This window comes from Pteropus medius, unplaced genomic scaffold, assembly GCF_902729225.1.
Source record: "Pteropus medius unplaced genomic scaffold, Ma_sr-lr_union100, whole genome shotgun sequence".
Lineage (NCBI taxonomy): Eukaryota > Metazoa > Chordata > Mammalia > Chiroptera > Pteropodidae > Pteropus > Pteropus medius.
Window position 1 is genome coordinate 1,725,751 of NW_024340699.1, and position 20,433 is coordinate 1,746,183.

General features: G+C 34.1%; 1 protein-coding gene across 2 annotated transcripts; it reads left to right on the top strand.

The window, feature by feature from the left end:
• Positions 1 to 566: 566 nt before the first annotated feature.
• On the top strand, positions 567 to 15,650 carry UBLCP1 (ubiquitin like domain containing CTD phosphatase 1). 2 transcript variants are annotated; one of them, XM_039876885.1, is made up of 11 exons: positions 567 to 704; positions 2,721 to 2,918; positions 3,716 to 3,807; positions 4,201 to 4,286; positions 4,369 to 4,484; positions 5,511 to 5,609; positions 8,090 to 8,127; positions 8,653 to 8,751; positions 11,259 to 11,375; positions 13,236 to 13,363; positions 14,544 to 15,650. In XM_039876885.1, exons 2-11 carry the CDS (start codon positions 2,765 to 2,767, stop codon positions 14,569 to 14,571), a joined length of 957 nt encoding a protein of 318 aa, XP_039732819.1. In that variant the 5' UTR covers positions 567 to 704; positions 2,721 to 2,764; the 3' UTR covers positions 14,572 to 15,650. The 2 variants fall into 2 exon arrangements, with proteins under 2 accessions (XP_039732819.1, XP_039732828.1); XM_039876894.1 differs by lacking the exon at positions 8,653 to 8,751.
• The last annotated feature ends 4,783 nt before the right edge of the window (positions 15,651 to 20,433 follow it).

Below are 20,433 nucleotides of genomic sequence, written 5' to 3' on the forward strand. Positions count from 1 at the left end.
ACAATTCGATACAATACCATAATCTCCGGAGTAGCTCTTACATTGAGGTTTGCTTCCTTGGTTCCCTGAGTAATTTAGGCTTGCTCCTTCCCTTTTCCTGACAGTCTTGTTTCCCCTTGGACTGGGTAAAATGGGTAGAATTCTGAGCTCCCGAAATTACTACTGTTAGGGGACCCTGGTGCAAGGGAAGGGTCTCAAGTCTTTAGTCCTCAAAGGTCACCTTTCAGGCCTCATTCGGAGCATGAACAAAGCCAACGAGTCCGAGTCCCGAGTTCCACAAAGACCTCAGCACACCTTGGGAAGCCACTGCACCATCCCCTACCCACCTCGGCTTCAGCGAAACAAAACCGGAGACGTCCTACCCACCGAGCACCCTCCCAACTCCGAGCCCACTAGCAAGCGCATGCGCAGACCAGATGAGGCCCGGCAGCCGTCCAGAGGTTGCGGGCATCTGCATAGTGGTCACAGTCTCAGAAAGGCCTGGCTCCCTCGTCACCGTAAGACGCCCTGCCAGCGGCTATCTAGGATTACAGCCCCCAAGAGAAACAAGGGGAAGAACTGTCTAGCCTGCAACGCGTTTCCGTTTCAAAGCCTAACTTCCGGTTCTTCAGCCGGTTCCGGTCCCTGCCTTTCACTTCCGGTCGCCTTCCGCTCTGCTGCGGTCGGTTCCTGCGTCCGCTGCTGCCGGTTCCGCCACGCTGCAGGTGAGGGGACTCGGGTCACCCCGCTGTGTTGTCAGCGGAGATGTTGGTAGACCGGGGAACCGCAACTTTGCTGTCCTTGGGACTTCTACTGCCGCCGGCCGCAGCAGGCCGGGAGCTGCTTGTGGGCGCCCCGGGTCGCGTCTATCCTATTCTGCTGCCCAGGCCTCCGGCCTTGGCCCGCTGGTTGCAGGGATCGCCACCCTCCCATCAGGCCTTCTCGCCTAGGTCAAGGATTTCCCGCGCCCCAGTAGGCTTTGCATCCCCAAACTTAAGTCCTCCCTTTTCTGGCGTTAGCATCTCTCCCTCTTCCTATTGAAGATACCCTGGCCCTCTTGGATATTGGGGTCTCCATTCTTTCTAGGCTATTCCATACCAAACACTTCCACAGCTCTCTCCTCTGCACTACCTCTCGGTTGCTGCTACAGTGCCGTCCTCAGTAGGAATTGAGAGTAGTGCTTCACATGCCTTTTACTAGGTTTGTTGATAAATTAATTCCCTCCCCACGATTCCCGATATGTTGGCTCCTGGTGCTATTTAAAATTTCCACCTTTACTACTTTTTAGTTGTGTGATCTTAGGCAAGTTGCTTTACTACTTTTTGAGTTTTCTAATCTGTATAATAGTATTAAGACTATATTTGATTTTGACTCGACAGATCCTTTTGGCTTTTTATTGAGGATCATAACATTTGTTAGAGCAAGTTCTCTCTAAAATGGAACACATTGACCTAAAGTAACACACTTTATTTAAATTTTTAGTAGAGCAGGTTGTAAACATGAAAGTAAATATAAGTGAATTTATAGTGCTCTCTCCTAACCCACACACTGAAGACACCTTAAGTTTCTAAATTACTTTTTCCTATTAGGATTCAGAATTTGGCTGCTTGCAGTTGGTTGTAATACATGAAGAGTGCAATTAAAGGTTTCAGTAAAGTGACAGCATTTGGAAATACCAGTACTTTGAGATTACAAAATCTAGTTCTCTGACCTATGGGGGGAATAAACTTAAGAAAACTGGTAGAAAGCTTTGTGGGCAAAGAGACCTACATAATGTTGTCAATGAGAATAGCAGCTGCTATATCATCTTTGTGCGCTTATATCTGTGCCTTTGGGTTTTGTATTTATTGATCTTTGATGCTTTAACTCCTGTAGGTCCAATTCAAGAGAGAAAGTTGTGTAGAGAAAAAAACAGATTTAGTCAGATCTGTTCTTTTACCAGCTATGTGCCCATGAACAGAGATTACATAGACTCTCTGAACTCCTGTTTCTTTAATTGTAAAATGACAGTTCTCATCAAACAACCTTGTTAAATGAGATTGTCTGTGTAAAAGCTGTCCAATTTATTAAATATGAAACAAATAATGGCCATTTACTGTTTAGCACAGTGCCTGTAACACTTCAGTTCCAGTTTTTTAAAATTTTATTTAACCTATACTTACTTACAATGTTTACTCTGTGCCATGTACTACATGAGTTATAAATATTAACTAATTTAATTTTTATATGAACCCATAAATGTAAGTAGTATTGTCATCCCTATTTTGCATATGAGGAAAACTAGGCACTGAGTCAAATAACTTCCCAAAGTCAAATAGTTAACAAGTAGGAGAGCTGGGATCTAAACCTGAATAATCTGCATCTAGAGTTTGATTTCTTAACGACTCACCAGACTACCTCTGAAATGTTAAATAAACAATGGTCCATCAAGGAGAAAGTTGCCTGTAGCATAAACCTGATCAAATATAGAGGGAAAGATAGGTAGCTCATTAATGCAGCTTTCCGGTTGAACAGAGAGAATCTATTAATAGAGTATTAAAAAGTAGTAACTCTAAGCCAAATTGGGAGGATGGGGGAATTTTAACCTTGAGTCCTAATAACTTTTGACATTCTGTTTCTCTGTCATCATGTTGTAAAACAGAACTCAAACTGCACAGCTTATAAAACTTAAATGTATAGGTTTAGATACATCTTTTATATGTTTATTTTAACTTAATTATTTGTACATGCCTTTCTTCTAGGTATTTTTTCCTGAACAAAAGCTGCTTCAACCTATGTTTCAAGGATGGCTCTCCCTATCATTGTAAAATGGGGTGGACAGGAATATTCAGTGACCACACTTTCAGAAGATGATACTGTGCTAGATCTCAAACAGTTTCTCAAGACGCTCACAGGAGTGCTACCAGAACGCCAAAAGTTGCTTGGACTTAAAGTTAAAGGTAATTTTCTCCTCACTTCAAATTTTTTGCATTGATACAAATTTTTATATTAGCTATTTATTCTCCTTAATAAGTTTTTCCTCTTGGAGATTTCTTTGATAAGAATATTTCTAAAATTGTTGTATGATATAAGTAAGAATGTAAAGGTTACTTGAACATACTACCACAATTAAGATTACTTTTGCATCCTCCAATAGTTGGTGTATGCTTGTTAAACGTTTGGTGCAGAAGTACCAGGTAAAATAATATAAGTTTTGACATCTACCTTTTAGCACAGCCTTTTCATTATAGCTTGGGCTTTGTACTTTCCCCAAATCTTTTCTATTTTGAAAGTAATGATGATTTAAAATGAAGATTAGCAATTACAGGCAGTGTTCATATCCACTCTAAAAGGAACTTTTGTAGTCTCTTTGTTCGTCATAGTACCAGTGAAGGGCGAGTTTTGAGTAACATGAAATCTACACTTATCTTAGGCACACGATATTCAAGACTTTCTGGAAAACAAGTTATCTTTATCTTGAACAACAAGGCAAATCAAAACATGAGTTTATTTTGGTTAGTTAGTTGCATAACGGTGTTCCTTAAAGTGGAGTTGGGGAAAAAATCAAACCTTGTATTGGTACTTCTTACTGTGTTAGAAGTTGCTAATTCAGCAGTAACAGTTTGTTCATTTAAGGAGGAAAAAAAACTGCTATGGAAACTGTACCAAATCTTTTAATATTAGGGTTTTGTATAATGGGATAGTGAAACTAGCACCTGAACTTTAGTGAGAAAACAGTCATTTGCTTGTATTGTAGGCAAACCTGCAGAAAATGATGTTAAGCTTGGAGCTCTCAAACTGAAACCAAATACTAAAATCATGATGATGGGAACTCGTGAGGAGAGCTTGGTAAATGTTTACTTTTGTTACCATTTATTCTTTTGAAGATATTATGATTTATATTACCCTTCTGTATGGTAGTTTTAATTGTGGTAAAATTGTCAGTTTAGCAGTCAATGAAAAATAAAAGTTGCATAGCGAATGTGGGATTAATTCAAAAAACAAATACTGGAGAACTTATTAGTATATAGTGAGCTGTAAGTATAGTATTAGTGCAGATGGTCAAATTTAACATGGTAAATCTGCCCAGTGAACATATATAACAAATTATAAAATGTGGAAATTTTTCCACAGTGTATACTTGAAAGACTCTTGAACTCATCTCTCATTTGCTTATTATACTATGCATGTATTCGTTATGTTAAGATAATATGGTAAAACAAAACTTTTTTATCTTAATAGGAGGATGTCTTAGGTCCACCTCCTGACAATGATGATGTTGTCAATGACTTTGATATTGAAGATGAAGTAGTTGAAGTAGAAAATAGGTAAGTGCTTTTCACTATCAAAGAAAATTACTTGTAATGTGAGAAAAAGTGAGTATTTCATCTGATTTTATTTTTCCATCAGGGAAGAAAACCTACTAAAAATTTCTCGCAGAGTAAAAGAGTACAAAGTGGAAATTTTGAATCCTCCCAGGGAAGGGAAAAAGCTTTTAGTACTTGATGTGGATTATACATTATTTGGTAAGTCAGCTACAATTGCGATTCATATTCTGTTATCCACAACTTTTTTCTTTTGTTTTTTCCTTGCAATATGAAATACTTGAAAGCTTTTCTTGTTATTGTAAAAATAAGTCATTCATTGTAGAAAATGCAGATAAGACTAAAAGAAGTCATCTGTAATTCTGAGACCCAAAGATGACCACTGTTACCTTTTCGTCTGCATCTCCCAGGGTGTGTTTGTATGTATATCCTTTTTACTTAATAGTATATTAAACATCTCAGTCATTAAATATTACTCATTGTGCATTAAATATATATGTATATATTTTTTCGGTTACACAGAATTCTAGTTTATGGGTGCATCATAGTTTAACCAAGTCATTCTCTGTTGAGTAACATTTAAATTCTTATAAGGATTATTTAAAAATATTTTTTGATATTTTGTCCCCGGTTTTCTGTTTAATTATGTTTCCTGCAGATTCGTGAATTTAAAATGTCTCATGTCAACAAGAAATATGTTCATTTCATCCTCTAATATTATGAAGCAATGATTAGTTAACTTCTGATATTTATTTATTTACCTATTTATTTATTTACCTCTAATCCTAAACTTTAAGTACATGTCATAAGTTTTTACATACTTATTTTAAAATTTGATTATAAGTTAATTGGGCCTGTCATTTTGGTGAAATGCGATTGTATCTGGAAGATGAATGGCTAAAAGTGGGTATAAGTGGGCCTAGTTTGTTTTTCATATCATAAAGTAGCATCTACACTTTAGAGACTAGATGAGAAAAAAAATAACACTTTACTATATAAGCCTCAATTCTGGCTGTTGCTCTTCACAGATTGAATAAAATTATCAATTAAAATTAGATCACAAGTATATTAAATTGTGTGCTTTGAAGACCTCTCTTTGTCAGCCAGTGTAATTCAGTCTGAAGTAGCTTGCATTTGAGTATTTGTATTACGTTTCCTAAGTTAATTGATATCAGGTACTGTCTACTATAATAAACTAATAATTATCTATGGCCGATTTTCTTTTAGACCATAGGTCTTGTGCAGAGACTGGCGTAGAATTAATGCGGCCATATCTTCATGAATTCCTAACATCTGCATATGAGGATTATGACATTGTTATTTGGTGTAAGCTATACATTTTTTTTTTGTTTAGATTTCCATGGAAATAAGGTGGTTTCTTATTCTGCTTTATAAAGTGTGACTTAAATGATCTTTGTTTAAATATGAGATATTTTTCTTTTGAGTTAGCAAATTTCTGATTAAGCATGTTTGACTTTCTCGCATCATAATATAAACATATATATATTTGCTAAATAACACTGAAATAGTTAAATATAAAAAGAGAGTAGATTATAGAGTCAAAATAAAAATGGCCTTATTTTGTAAGACCTCACTTTTATTAGGAACTTTTATATCTGATCTTAACTGTAGAATCTTTGATGCTTCAGGATATTTTTGCTTTCTCCTTAGTTCTAGTTTTAAAACACTTGACGAAAGATAGGTATTTTTAAAATTCACGGTGATGTTCTTCAGAAATAAAAGCAATATGAATTTACTTAAGGAAAATTAGTAAATGGACTAAAGCAGTATTACTCAAATTGTGGCCTATGGACCATTCCAGGAACTTACAGATATGTGATAAGATGAAGATAAGGAGTTCTCAAAAAGTAAATTTACGTTATTGAACACACTGATTAGTTCAACTGACAATTTTTTTTTTTTTTGGCAAGACTTTTTCAAAAAGGGGGAAGCAGTGTATTGATTTATATCTCACCTCCCCACAAATATTTAAAGTTGCTTCTAGCAATATCATAAGCAGAGAAGGGCTATCCTAATTGTGAATTAAATTAATCTAATCCAAGATGCTATATTTAATTGTACTCTTTTTTTTTTTCTATTATGGTGACATTGGTTAATGGAATCCAGTAAGTTTCAGGTGTACCATTTAACAGTAAGGCATGTATATGTTCACTGTCAATAGTTAGATTTCTTTCTGTCACCACATATTTGACCCCTTTTACCTCATCTACTTCCGTCCAACCCCATCCCCTGTAATGGGTTTTTGATGAGAGGCCACATAGATGTATTACAGTTCGTAAGTTTCTTTTGTACTTTTCCTTACAATCAGAGTCTCTCCATTGTTCAGTGTTAATATGAGTTCACAGCCATTAAGATTAAATACATAATTTTCTAGTTTATAAGTCACAGAAAAGAAAGCTTCCTGTGAAACAAAGTTTTGTTGAGTAACTCTGACGTCTGAGATGACATTTGAGAACAAAGTTTACCCTCTAAATGTTATTAGACTTAGAAAGTTAGGGAACTTTTTACAATCATGTTTAAAATAAGTTATTTTTGTAAACAATGATATTTCATGGTAATATGTTTAAAATGGCACCTCATTTTGGAGCTAAGTAGACTAGGGTTTTAATTCTGGCTCTGTCTTCGCCATGTGACACTGGAAAGGTCAGTTAATCTCTCTGAACCTTAGCTTCCTCATCTGAGAAATGAAGATAAATAAACCTATATTACAGGGTAGTTGTAAGAATAAAAATATTGGTATAGTACCTAATCCATGTTTGGTAATATAATGGTTACCTATTAATTAGAAACCCTTTTTATTGTGAATCTTTTTGTTTTTCATCTGAAAATCATAGACCCAAAATATATACTGAATTTAAAAATTGTTTTCCCCTCTCATGATTGTTGTCATTGTAGATACATCGGTCTCTAAAATTTTAGTTCAGCTAGCCAATTTTGCATGGAAAGTGATTCTTTTTAGTATGTGTGCGTGCGTGCGAGTGTACTCTAAATATTTTTATTTTGAGAACACAGGTACCTCTGTTACCCTTAAAACACACACACTCTTAAAATAATTGAACTCTTTTCTCCCATTTTGAAAACATTTTGCTTGGTAATACCTATTTGGTTTAGTCCGGTAACTTGAGACCAGGAAGGCACATAAACCTGAGGATTGGATTTTAATATCAGTGAGCTCAAAACTAGTTGGTGTGTGACATAAGCAGATACATAACTTAGTTTATGAATTTAATTGTGTCTGACTCCCTGTTAAAAGCTGCTATAGATTCAGTACTGAGTGTGCTGAGCCTGGCAGAACTCACTGGACCAAGGTAGTCTTTAACATTAACTTTTGACACATAACATTAATCTGTTTATGTTGACATACTACCTGTGCATTACTTGGAAAGAAGAAATGGGGATCCAGATCCCCTAAATTTAAGTTTAGAACTGATAGAGAATAATCAGTTCTAAACTTAAATTAAGGGCTGTTTTACAAAGGGACTTAAGGTCTCGATTTACAAATTTCCTAGGTTCAAAGTTCTTTTGAGCCTTGGTTACCTATATCTTTTAGGTAAAAGATGTTTAAATTTTATTATCTTGAAGACACACTAAAATAAGTTTATTTTTGTAAATACTTAAAAGAAAATTAAAATAAATATGTTAGGGATTATTAGTTGTGATGCATTTGAACTTTTAGTCTTGCTTAGAAAACTTAACTATTTTATTTATACAGAAGATTTTTTAAATGAAATTCAAGCTTTTCATGTCTTGTTCATATGTTCATATTATCATTCCTCATGTTTTAGCTGCAACAAATATGAAGTGGATTGAAGCTAAAATGAAAGTAAGTGTTAGAAAACAATCCATTTAAAAATGAGAGTTTTGAAACTGCATTTGTCTTTTTACAAGTTCCTATTTGAATTCATTTCATTCTCACTGGAGGGCATATAGTGGATAAATAAATAGCAGTATCAGGAGTTAGAGGTGTGTTTAAAGTCTGTTTAATGGTGGATTCTATCGAATACCAAGTCTTTTTTTCAAGAAAAAATACAGCAAAGCTCCCCCTCCTCTTCCCCATTGTACAGTAATGCTTTCCTTTCCTTCTTTTGTTTCGGTGTATGATACTTAAAGGAGTGTTGCTCTTCTAAAATAGTTAATTGAGAAGTAATCTGTTTCTAGTTTATTTTCTTTGGAATGCCATTTATTGACTTAACTAAGTGAAACTAAAGTACTTGCCAGTCGTTAAGCAAGAGGTAGTAGCCAGAGGGGAAGAAAGTTGGCATTATGGGAAATCGTAGCTGGGGCATTCAGAAAGCCCAGAATTTTCCACATTATTATGTTTTAATCAGATGAATATTTGTATTTATAGGAGCTGGGAGTGAGCACAAATGCAAATTATAAAATTACCTTCATGTTGGACAGTGCTGCTATGATAACAGTGCATACACCAAGGAGAGGATTAATAGATGTAAGAAGTCATTTTAAAGACTTATTTTCTAATGTACTTTTGTATTATATTATAGAATAAACTACAGAAAGAGTTTAGAAATACATCTGCGTGGATAATAAAGTATCAGTTGAATTTTGCCATAGAAAGTTGTTTTAAGGTTAATGCATTTGAATTTCATTTTATTTATTTATTTATTTATTTATTTAAATTTGAATTTTGATAAAATTAAGGATCTTGATGCAGGAAAGGTCATTTATAATTCTGGATAATTCTCCTATGGTAATAGCAGCACAGTGTTGCTAAAGATAGAGTAGATGAGAAAAAATATTGAATGTTATTAAGGAAGATGCTAGAAACAACCCAAAATATACTTGTCTTGCTCTGTAGGAAACTATTAAATAAAAACATACATCATCATGAATGTACATTGGGTGATAATATGTGAAGCCCTAGAGAAGAGCAATAACCATCAGAGAAAAGTGTTGGACTAAAAAGATTAGGGTCCTTTACTTTGTTTATTCATCAAAGTAATTGACAAGTAGTTGTTATTGAATTACTATTCCTGAACTCCTAGTTTCTGAAGGCCCTGTGAAAGGCACTGTTGGAATAAAGAGATGAGGAGACATGATCCATGCCTTTTGGAAACACACAAACTAATAGGAATTAGAACTTACCATGTTAGGAAAGTTTAGAGGGGACAGTATTATAATTGTCAGAATCATAAATAGAACTGTTTTAAGTACATAGGAATTTGTTTAGTAAAGGAAATCCTACATTTATCTGGGGGATTATATAATTTATTACCTACTAAAGTACATTCACAAAATCTAAACAGTAAAGAAAAGTTTGGGAAATGTTAAACATAGTGTTTATAATAATGAAAAGTTATAAGAAGAAAAATCCTCACTAACTGAACAGGGAATTAGATATGTAAATTTTTATTCATCCATATAATGAGATGCAGCTAAATCATATGATGTGGTAGAATATTTAGTACTTTAAAATTTTTTTATGATACATCATTAAAGTATTTTAGAGAGCAGGATTTGCAAACTGTCAGAAAATAGTTCTTAACCTTTGCCTGGTTCAGGGTTCCCCTTAGCTTAACAAAAAATCTGTTAACTCTCTGAGGCTGCTGTTTATAAAAGACTGAAGGTAAAAAAATTTTATCATAATATAGAGTTATCTTTGGTACTGATTGGATTATAAGTAAATTAAAATTTTCCTTTGTGTTTTCAGTTTTTTTCCTATAGTCAGCAATATTACTTCTCATTGAGAACAAAGTAGTCCATGTTTGGGGAACAAGTGGCGTTTAACCTAATTACAAAATGACAGCAGCATTTAAGAGGATGTAGGATTTCTAACCCTAGGTGACATAAAGCTCTTGCCATATTTCTTGAGACTTTTTGTTAGCTAAGAAAACCAAGAATCTGGCTTATTGTGTCAGCTCCTGTATATTTATTTTCAAGTATTTGGGTTTTTTTTCCCCCCCAGTAGTAAACAAGTAGTGTAAACAAATTTAGAGCAATAAAATTCTGGTAAAATTAAAATATTTCAGTAACAGTCTTTGCCACAGCTAGGACACTAAGAAGAAAATAGGCTTTCTTCAATTTAAAATAAATTATAGAAGAAGAAAAAACATTTTTAAATGACAACCCTTATCATTATTTTCTTACTACCATTTAATTTCATACAGTTATTACCATATAATCTCATATCATAAATGAGGCCCCTTCCTACCTTCAGCAAAAAGTACTTTCTCTGCTAGAAATTAATAATTTTTTTTAAAAAATTGAGTCTTTCTCCCACTTGGGCCCACCACTACTTCCTACAAGAAATCACTGTTATTTCTTATGTGTTCTTACAGACTTTATACAAGTACCAACAGATATAAATGCAAAAGGAATTATGTTTTTGAAGAATCATTTTAAGAATTCAGAAATAAAAATTTACAGATTATGGTGCTTTTGAAGTTAAGCAATCAAATGCCTTAGAAATGACGCATCTATGCTACTGAATTAAAGACAAAATCAGTTTTTCCTCTACAAAATATTTAAATTGTGTATTAAAGGAGCCAAGGTACATTGTTTGTCACTAAGGTTTTCTGGTTTTGAAAACAGACCCCATGTGACTCTCAGGCTCTGAGGGAACATGTATTAGCCCGGTAAGTCATGTGACTGTTCATCAGCCATCTGAACAATTATGTTAGATTCCTACTTTTTAAATTGAATAATTACTCTTCCTTTGACCCCAAATCTTTATGTTGAAATTATGGAAAGTCTTATAATGGGATTTAGTTCGGTTAGACATGAACAGAGCTTTTATAAGTTAGTATTTCGAGATACATCGTGCTTTAAAGTGTGTGACATCTCAGTTCTGGTCTGTTCACACAGCCAGCCGTTCCTGCCCTACAGAGGAAGGGAACGTGCTGGCGTAGTTCTGCAGGGCATTTTGCAGTATCTCTGCTTTTAAGAAAGGGTTAACTATTGATAAAATTTGAGTTAAATCTAAACTTTTATTCTAAGGTAAAGCCTCTTGGTGTTATATGGGGAAAGTTTTCAGAATTTTACAGCAAAAAAAACACCATTATGTTTGATGACATAGGAAGAAATTTTCTAATGAACCCACAGAATGGACTAAAGGTAAGACATAATTTACTTGCTATGCTCACATAATCTGGAATATATGATAGAATTTAAGTACTGTTTAATTTCTTAAGTTTTGGAAGTACTGTATTCTTATGGTCACAGGCAAGAATAGCTTAAGTATTTAGAAAAATTTATATAAAATTGAACTCTGTCTCCTTGGTTAACCAACTCATCCAGGTGCTTTATTTTTAATTAGCACTGTGGAGCAACGTGAGCTTATTCACTGTTAACTAAAAGTGAAAGTATCACATTTTATTAAGGATACAAATCTTGGAATTTCTGATATTCTGGGTAGCTGTTTTAAACTGAAACTAAGAAGTTTTTTGAAAATTCATACAGTATAAGCAGAGATCATAGAATTATAAAATGCTGGAGCTGGAAGGAACCTTAGTCATCTTATCTAGTTTTTTAACTTTATAGAAACAATCTGAGGATCAGAGAGTCCCAGATTGTGTGTAACTGGTTAATGGTAGAATTTAAATTCTAATCTAAGTGATTTGGTTCCTAGGCCAGTGATGACCTTAGCATGAAGTCACATGGAGTCTCGTGTAGCCGTGATAGTGACATTTAATTCTGGTAACATCACAAAATTGGCAAGAGAGAAATTTGGATCTTAAGATTTCTAGTACCTATGTTTTTCTTGTCGGTACAATATGAAGATGTAAAAGATAGCTCTAGGTTATAGTACTAATGCAGGTAGAGTCCCATTTAAAGTAATTAAGACATTAAGATATTTTTATTCTCAGTCCTGAACTTTTTCACAAGCTGGATCCTTGATATCTTTGAATAGCGCTGTCCATGCTACCTGTTTGGAAGTAGAATCACCTACAAGTGCTTGCTTCTGCTCACACTCAGAGCTCTTACTGGTGTCTTGAAAGCTGCAGGAGCCCAGCTGACTTACAGCTGTGGAGGTCCCTGGCACCAGGCTGTTCTGATGCAAATAGAACCTATGGGAAATTTTTCTTCTGTCTATTTCAAGCTGGTGGTTTGTTTTTCCAATGACAGAGAAGAAAGTATATTATAAATTTAAAACCTTCCCTTCTCTTGATAGACGTGGTATAGACTCCTTTGGGCTCATTGTTCTCATCAGGTGACAATGTTTTTCAGTGTTACTATGTAAAATTAGTAACTAATGACCAGATGGCATTTTCTCCAAATCACAATAAAGATATGTTAATACAGTTCTCTACCCCATCTACCATCCTGACTTTTATACTTTTTAAAATGAACCATAAAATATATATCAACCTTAAAAGTTTAGAATATAAATATTCTTTTTATAGGAAAACTCTTACATAAAAATATTTTCATGGGGACTTTAGTGATAAATGCATATGATAAAATAGAAGAGAAAATGGGTTATATAAATGTTGTAATAGCTGTATAAAAATTTCATAGGTAAATACTGAAATGAAAATCATCGATGTTAAAATTTATCTCTCCTGTAAGATCAAGCTTATATTTGGGTTAGCTTTTTCTGAATGAAGCAACAAGAATGAGATTATTCAATTAATAAGAAGCAATTGGACTGATAGAAAGGGAAAAAAATCCAAGCAGTTTTGCAAAGAGAATCCGCGTAGTATTCAAGTGCTGTAGGAAAGCTGGTGTTGTCAGGTTCAGACTGGAAAGATAACATAAGGTAAATTAGGTGAAAGAACTCTTAACTTGTACTGTAAACAGTATACCATGACTGTCAGTTTATTAAACCAAGATAATATAAAAATAATTTTTAGTATTGACACCCTTGGTGATAGTTTAATCTTATTAACTTAATTTAAATGATGGAATAATATAGATTTGTACTGGTTTTCTTATTGCAGTGTGAAATATTGGGTAATGTTTGTTTCCTAATAGATAAGGCCTTTTATGAAAGCGCATCTAAATCGAGATAAAGACAAAGAACTTTTAAAATTAACTCAGTACCTCAAGGAAATAGCAAAATTGGATGACTTTTTGGACCTAAATCACAAATATTGGGAAAGGTAGGTGTTAATTTGCTTATTCATTTACTTTCTACATTAAGAATGAAAAAATTGGTGATTCTGGTTTACACATAAGTCTTAATTTTTATTTAAAATTGGTAAATCCTAAAACTGTTTTCTAATCTAGTGACATCTCCCCTGAAAGTATTTTTTCTTTTATCTTAACCTGTACATCAAGATTTTGAGGCAGGGAAGAACCTCTAGAGAAGTGGACAGAATTATTAAGTACTATACCACAAGTAATTTTTTGGAGTTAGATCTTTAAGATCTGATTCCACTAATAGCAACAGAAAAAACTGTTCATGTAATAACAATACTTTGGCTTTTCAAATTTCAATTTTGGCTTTTGATAGCACTCTGACATAAAGCTTCTTATTTAGAGTCTCATAAGCCTGTTAGGAAGATAAAAGGCAGGCATTTTTATCCCCATCTCCAAATTGTAGATGATATAACTAAATGATAGCTGTAAATGCCACAGTGCCAAAAGGGAGCAAGTTTTGCACTATCAAAACTTGTGCAGGTGTTCTGATTAAGAACTTTTTCCTCACCCCCATGCTCCTGAGTGTAGTAATTCATAAATGTGAGAAATGGAGACATAAAGATTTTTATTTAGCAATAGATTCCTATAAAATAATATGAAGAAAATTTTCTTTGCTTAGTAAACTAATTTCTTTGCATCTTTATACTCTTGATCAGAGTCCTTTAGTATCTTTGGCTTACTATCTTTATGCAAGAAAAATAAGACCTTTAAATGGAGTTTGAGGATTTTTTTTTTCTTTTTTTTGGAAATTAACCATACTAGTTAATATATTACTTTCACGTTGAGCAGTCAGGCCGTAGAGAGTGATAGAGTACAGCCTCCAGAGCCTTGTTTTGAATCTGAACTCTGCCACTTTCTAGCTGTGTGAACTTGGGCAAATTCCTCTTTGTGTCTGTTAAATAGGAATAAGTTCTAACAGAAAACTCTTCATAGAGATGTAGTGAGGACTAGATGAATTAATACATGTACTTAGAACAGTGCTTGGCACATGAACAATCAAAAAATGTTAGCAATTGTTAGCAGTTATTACTCATCTTGAAAAGTTTTGTTATTAAACTATTTTACTTTGAGAGGAAAGTTAGATCGTCATTGTGAATTTAGCATGATATGGCTTAGACATCTTTATTTTATTTCTTGCAGGTATCTCTCAAAGAAGCAAGGACAGTAGTTACAAGTTATACTGGCAGTTATTGAAGATACTTGAGATCCATGAACTTCTTGCTTTAATGCTAGAAATCATTATAATAGTGCTGGACACTGAAGCAAATACCAGACTGCTTATACTTGGTCTTCCAGTTTTTTGTAAATTTAATTTTATATTTTTTGAAGCTCATAGCAATATGCTAAAAAACAAAAACAAACAAAAAAAAACCCCTTTTTTCCCCGGTAAGAATATACTGTTACTCTTGAAAAATATTTTCTCCAGCATTGAGTACTGAGTTTTTTTTCCCACATACACAAAAAAAAGTGGACAAAAATGTATATTCAACAATGTCATTTTGTGACTTTGGAAACAAGTTATGTCTTGTGTTTTTGCCTCCTTGTGGTGTTTGACTAAATCTTAGACCAAACCCATCTTGAAAACTACTGCTCTTCCTTTTAAAACCAAAAAATATCTTTTGAGTAAGGAACCTAGTTTGGTGTTTAAGTTAAAGTCACCAAGAGTTTTTTTCATTCCTTTGTCATAGACACAGTTTCTCTTCTTGCTCCACTATTTACATATCTAAATTCTGAGCTGTCTCAGTTTGGTCTGTATGTGTATCCATGTTCTTTGAGTAAAACTGGAAAATGTCAGCCGTGATACAGATATGTCATAGTATGAAAATTAGAAAACAAGACTGAAGAGTAAAATTAAGGAACAAGAGTTTCTTTTTGGTGACTAAGTAGAAGCACTTCTGCCTAAAACCATTGTCATAAAAGCAGTTAAAGGCAATACATTTTTAAATGGGACAAATCATCGATTAAGCCCTAGAAAGCATGAACAAAAAGGTTTTGTTCTGTTCCAGCTATACCTTGTCTAAGTGCAAACACTGTTTCAGTGGAAATATCTAGCCATAAGCTTTAAAAAATTATTTGCAATGCTTAAGCCTGCAGATGTGTAATGTGGCCACTGTTTTGTGTTAACAGTATTGCTTTATACAGTTCTTGTATTTGAAAGGAATCTGATCCTTTCACAGGAACATGGTATATATCGTTCTTACGGGACTATTTCAGTGGTGTAAATAATAAATACCTTTTCTTAAAATATTGGTTGTTATCTCTTTTATGTTATCCTAAATATTTTGCCTCTATTCAATCACAAAACAAACTTTAGGTCTAGGCAAAGGCCTTTTGAAAAAATTACATGCGTATAGATTTTAAAGTGTGTATTTCACTATTTATGCATTCAGAATTGGTTTTAGCAGCTAATTAGATAACGTTAAATTACTTAATTCTAATAAGCACCATGTTTTCAGAAAGAAACTTTTCTTTGTGACAGGTTATTGTAGGGATATACAATGCAGAAGAGTTTGAGAACCATTAAATAATTAAAATGATTCAATTAAAACGTGTTTCTTATATATGAGGCTAAATTTAAATACTTAACGATAGAATAGAATATTCATTTTATTGGTACATTTCCCCATTGTAAAAGGCAGTTTATTCCAAAGCAGGCATGGAGAGAGCTTAATCTTTTTAAAGAAAACGTAACACTTTATTTAGGTCAAGAAAGAGCAGACATTCTAAACATAAACTGAGAAAAAATTAGCAAGCTTCAGGAAACAAAGTAGGATTTTTAAAAAACATTTTCTGCCATTAGATGGTGCCCAAACTAAAGATTATTAGCTGGTATATGCTAAATAAAACAATTCTGAGAGAACATTGTCATTGTCAGTTTTTTGTGATCACATGTGCTTGTGCAGTTAACTACATTCATTGAGTATGGAAATTTAGGTTTGTCTTGCATCTCTTATTGGACGTGTATACTGATGTATTACTTTTTTTCTTTGTATGTGGCACACATAATGAAGCCAAGAGATAATTTAATTCAGATGTATATTCTGGTAAAATGGCAAGTTATTTTTATGATACCCTTATTCGTGGTTTCATTAACCATGGTTTCAGTTACCCACGCTCAGTCATCTTCCGAAAATATGAAATGGAAAATGCCAGAAATAATTCATAAGTTGTAAATTGCATGCTGTTCTGAGTAGCGTGATGAAATCTCGTGAGTCTTGCTCTGTCCCACCCTGGACGTGAATCGTCCTTCCCGTCCAGCGTCTGCACGTTGTGTATACTGTGTACGCTCCACGCTCGTTAGTCACGTAGTAGCCATCTTGGTTATCAGACTTCACTGTTACGGTCTCACAGCTCTTAAGTCCAAGAAACCCTTATTTTACTTAATAATGGCCCCAAAGTGCAAGAGTCGTGATGCCAGCAATTCGGAAACACCAAAGGGAAGCTGTAAAGTATTTCCGTTGAAAAGGTGAAAGTTTTTGACTGAAAGAAAGAAAAAAAATTATAACCTGAAGTTGCTAAGAGTTTACAGTAAGAATGAATTTTGAATCTTCATAAGGTTGTGAAGAAGGAAAAAAATTCGTGCTAGTTTTGTAGTCGTACCTCAAACTACAAAAGTTACCGTCACAGTGCATGGTAAGTGCTTAAGACGGAAAAGGCATTAAATTTACGAGTGGAAGATGATATGGCTTGATGATCCTCCTTCTGATATATGGTCAGAAAGTCAAGATGAGCCTAACACAACATCACAGCCTATGCCAATTCAGCTTATCTCTTCATGTCAGCATTGTGTCATCTCACATCACAAGAAGGGTAAGTACAGTATAAGATATTTTGAGAGCGAGCACATAACGTTACAGTATATTATTATAATTGTCCTACTTTATTATTGTTAATCTCTAACTGCCTAATTTATAAATTAAACTTTATCATAGCTATGTATGTATAGGAAAATACGTAGTATATATATAGGGTTCGGTATTATCGTAGTTTCAGGCATCCACTGGGGATCTTGGAACATATCCCCTGCAGATATGGGGACTACTGTATATATGTTCCAAACTTTCAAACAATTAGTACCTAATAAAGTATATGTAATCTAAACAGTGCAGAACATCATTAAATCTTTGATCTAGAGGGCAGTTTGATATTTAGTAGCCCTTCATGTCCTTTATGAAAATCAGTTATTAGACAAACGTTATCTATTGGAGTAATTTAATTTTAAAGACAATAGATAAACAGGCCATTACAGTAAGCAACTGATATATTCCTCATTTTTAAAAAGTAAAATGGTGGTCTTTTGGGGAGGAGATGGAGCTGTGCAGGGTAGGGACCAGAAAAGAAGGATATGCAAAAAAAAAAAAAAAAAAAAGGAAAATGCAAATTACTTAGGTTATTGCTTGGTTTTTAAACGACAATTTGTTGCCACGAATAGTAATAAAACGTGATTAAACCAGTTGAGGGGTTTTCTCATCCCAAGTAATCAACAAAACTCTCTCAAGGAATAATTTGTTACAGTTTCCCTTAAAGTATTTATACATAAATATTCATTAATCTTATTACTAGCTGGAATAGCAGCCCAAGAGGTATCTCTAAAGATTAAACCCTTAGATATATATGTAAGGTATACCCATTTTCAGAATTGCTTTGGAGAAACTGAATGGGTCTTGCTAAGCATTTAGACCTTACAGAGAAATCTTTGGAGATTAGTTTGATAGATTTATCAAAGGCTTCTGAGAAATTAATGCACTAAGAACTGGAACAAATCAATATTAGGCATCCTGTGGGTGTAGAAAAGGGTGTCAATTATCTAAAAATGTCAGTGAGGTTCCATTTAGAATGTAAAATCAGAAAAAACTTCCCACGCTAATTTTTAACAACTGTGGAAGTAAGCAAGCATTTAAATGCTAGTGTAAAGATAGTTCCTGATATAAAATGTTACTTATTAAAACAGAGATTTTCTTCTTAAAAGCTTTAAAGTTGAACCTATGGTTTGTAAGAGCATTGATAAACAGTGGGAATGCAGTCCTTAAGAATATCAAAGGGTCGCTTAAGCATTAGTGATACTTCCATGAGTCAGTGATCCTGTTCCCAGTTCTTAATTCCCTGAAGCATTTTTAACTGTTATCACATCTCGTTGCATAATCTGTAAAGAGAACAGCTATAGTTTCCCAAAATGAGGCCTTAAGAAGAAAGGACAAGGTATTTGTCAGAAAAACATTTGGCTAGAATGTCTCCTTGCCAGTGGTGGGACCTTGGGCAAGTCTCTAATTTTTTGAACTTTTGCTTCCTCCTTCTTAAAAAAGTACTAATAATAACACCTGTCTTTCCCATATGCTGTTGTGAAGGTCAAATGAGACAATTCATGTTGAAGTACTTTGAAACACAAAGGCTTATGTGAATGTTAGATGTTATTAAAAGTGATTCAGAATGTGTGGTTATCAGTGAGCTGTATCATTCCCGAAATTGTAATTACCAAGAGTATAGTATGAGGGAAACTTTTCTTGATTAAGTCTATATTTTACAAGTATACCTTGGCTTTCTAAGAGTTCTGAATAATCAAGGAAAGTAGAATGAGAAAACACTTCTTAGGGTCTAGATGTTATTGTAAGTATGCAAATGGTTTTAAGTCTACAAATGCCATTTAGTAATGATCTGGACTGGAATACCCTACCCTGATCCCCAAGCCCCAAAGTGGACATGTTTGAAACTTTAGCAGCATTATAATACATCTTTTATAGTGTAATATTAACATTATTTTAGTCTAACTTTGGAAATCAGCTTATTCTCAGATAGAAGCCTGCTAATTTTGCCATGCCATGTAAGAAATCAAAGTTATTCAAAAGGAATAAGTTTTTTAAAACTTTTTTTCTTATAAAAATATACTAAGATACATGTTTTTTTTGTTTTTTTTTTTTTTTTTTTGTTTTTTTTTTTTCCTGATAGACTTGGCAGAATAAACTGTCTGTGCAGGAACTAGACAGGCAACATTTAACATATATTTGTTAGTACCAATTATCTATCTCAGGCACTGTTCTTCAAAGATAAACAATGAAATTATCTTCACAGAGCTTATATTCAAGTAAGGGAAACAATAAAGAAAAAAACTGGTAAGATAGTTTTTAAAGAATGAGAGGTATTATAAAACTATGATAGAAAGTGATTGGGGTGGTAGAGTTGTAGGGTGGTGATTCACAATATCATGAGCTAAATAGAGAGGACCTGAATAATAAGAGACATTTGGAATATGATGAAGAGTGTTGTGGGCAGAGCTAGGAGCAAATATAAGACCTTCAGGCAGGAACAAGGTAGACAGATAGATGCAAGGACTAGTGGGAGGTAAGTTGTGGCTGGTGGGAGATAAGCATGGAGAGAGGATAGGTAGGATTTTGCAGATCACATAGGTAACCTGGTGAATTCTAAGTGAAATGGGGGTGGGAGGAGGGACGCCGGTGGAGGGTTTTAAGTAAGAGAATGATGAATTTTTTTTAGTAGCCTTATTGAGATATAATTTACACACTATAAAATTAACCCATTTGAAGTGTGCAATTCAATAGTTTTTAGTATATTTACAGAGTTGCGCAGCCATTACCATGACCTAATTTTAGAATCTGATTTGCTATTAAAAAGATCATTCTTGTTCTTGTGTAGAGAATTTATTAGAGAGGGGCAAAAGTGGAAAAGACAAGATTAGTTAGAGGCTCTTGATAATATTCAGGTTAGAGATTTTTAAAGTGAAGTTCACATTCCTTCATTGCATCATTTCTCAACTAACTGCTGAGTCCCTATGATGTGCCTGCCAGACACTGTTCGATGTGCCAGGTCTTCAGTGGTGCCTAAGAGACATGATCCCTGCCCTATCGAACATGCATCTGCAGGATTATACCTGACAAACAGCTCTCTGGGCTTCACCACTTGGTAAGAGATTTAATTTGAAGAAGAGAGAACTCAGCATATCAAAGTCAACATAGAAAGAGCCTTTCTCACTCCACCTCTACCCATAGTGAAAAAGCCCTCTGATTCCAGCCAACCT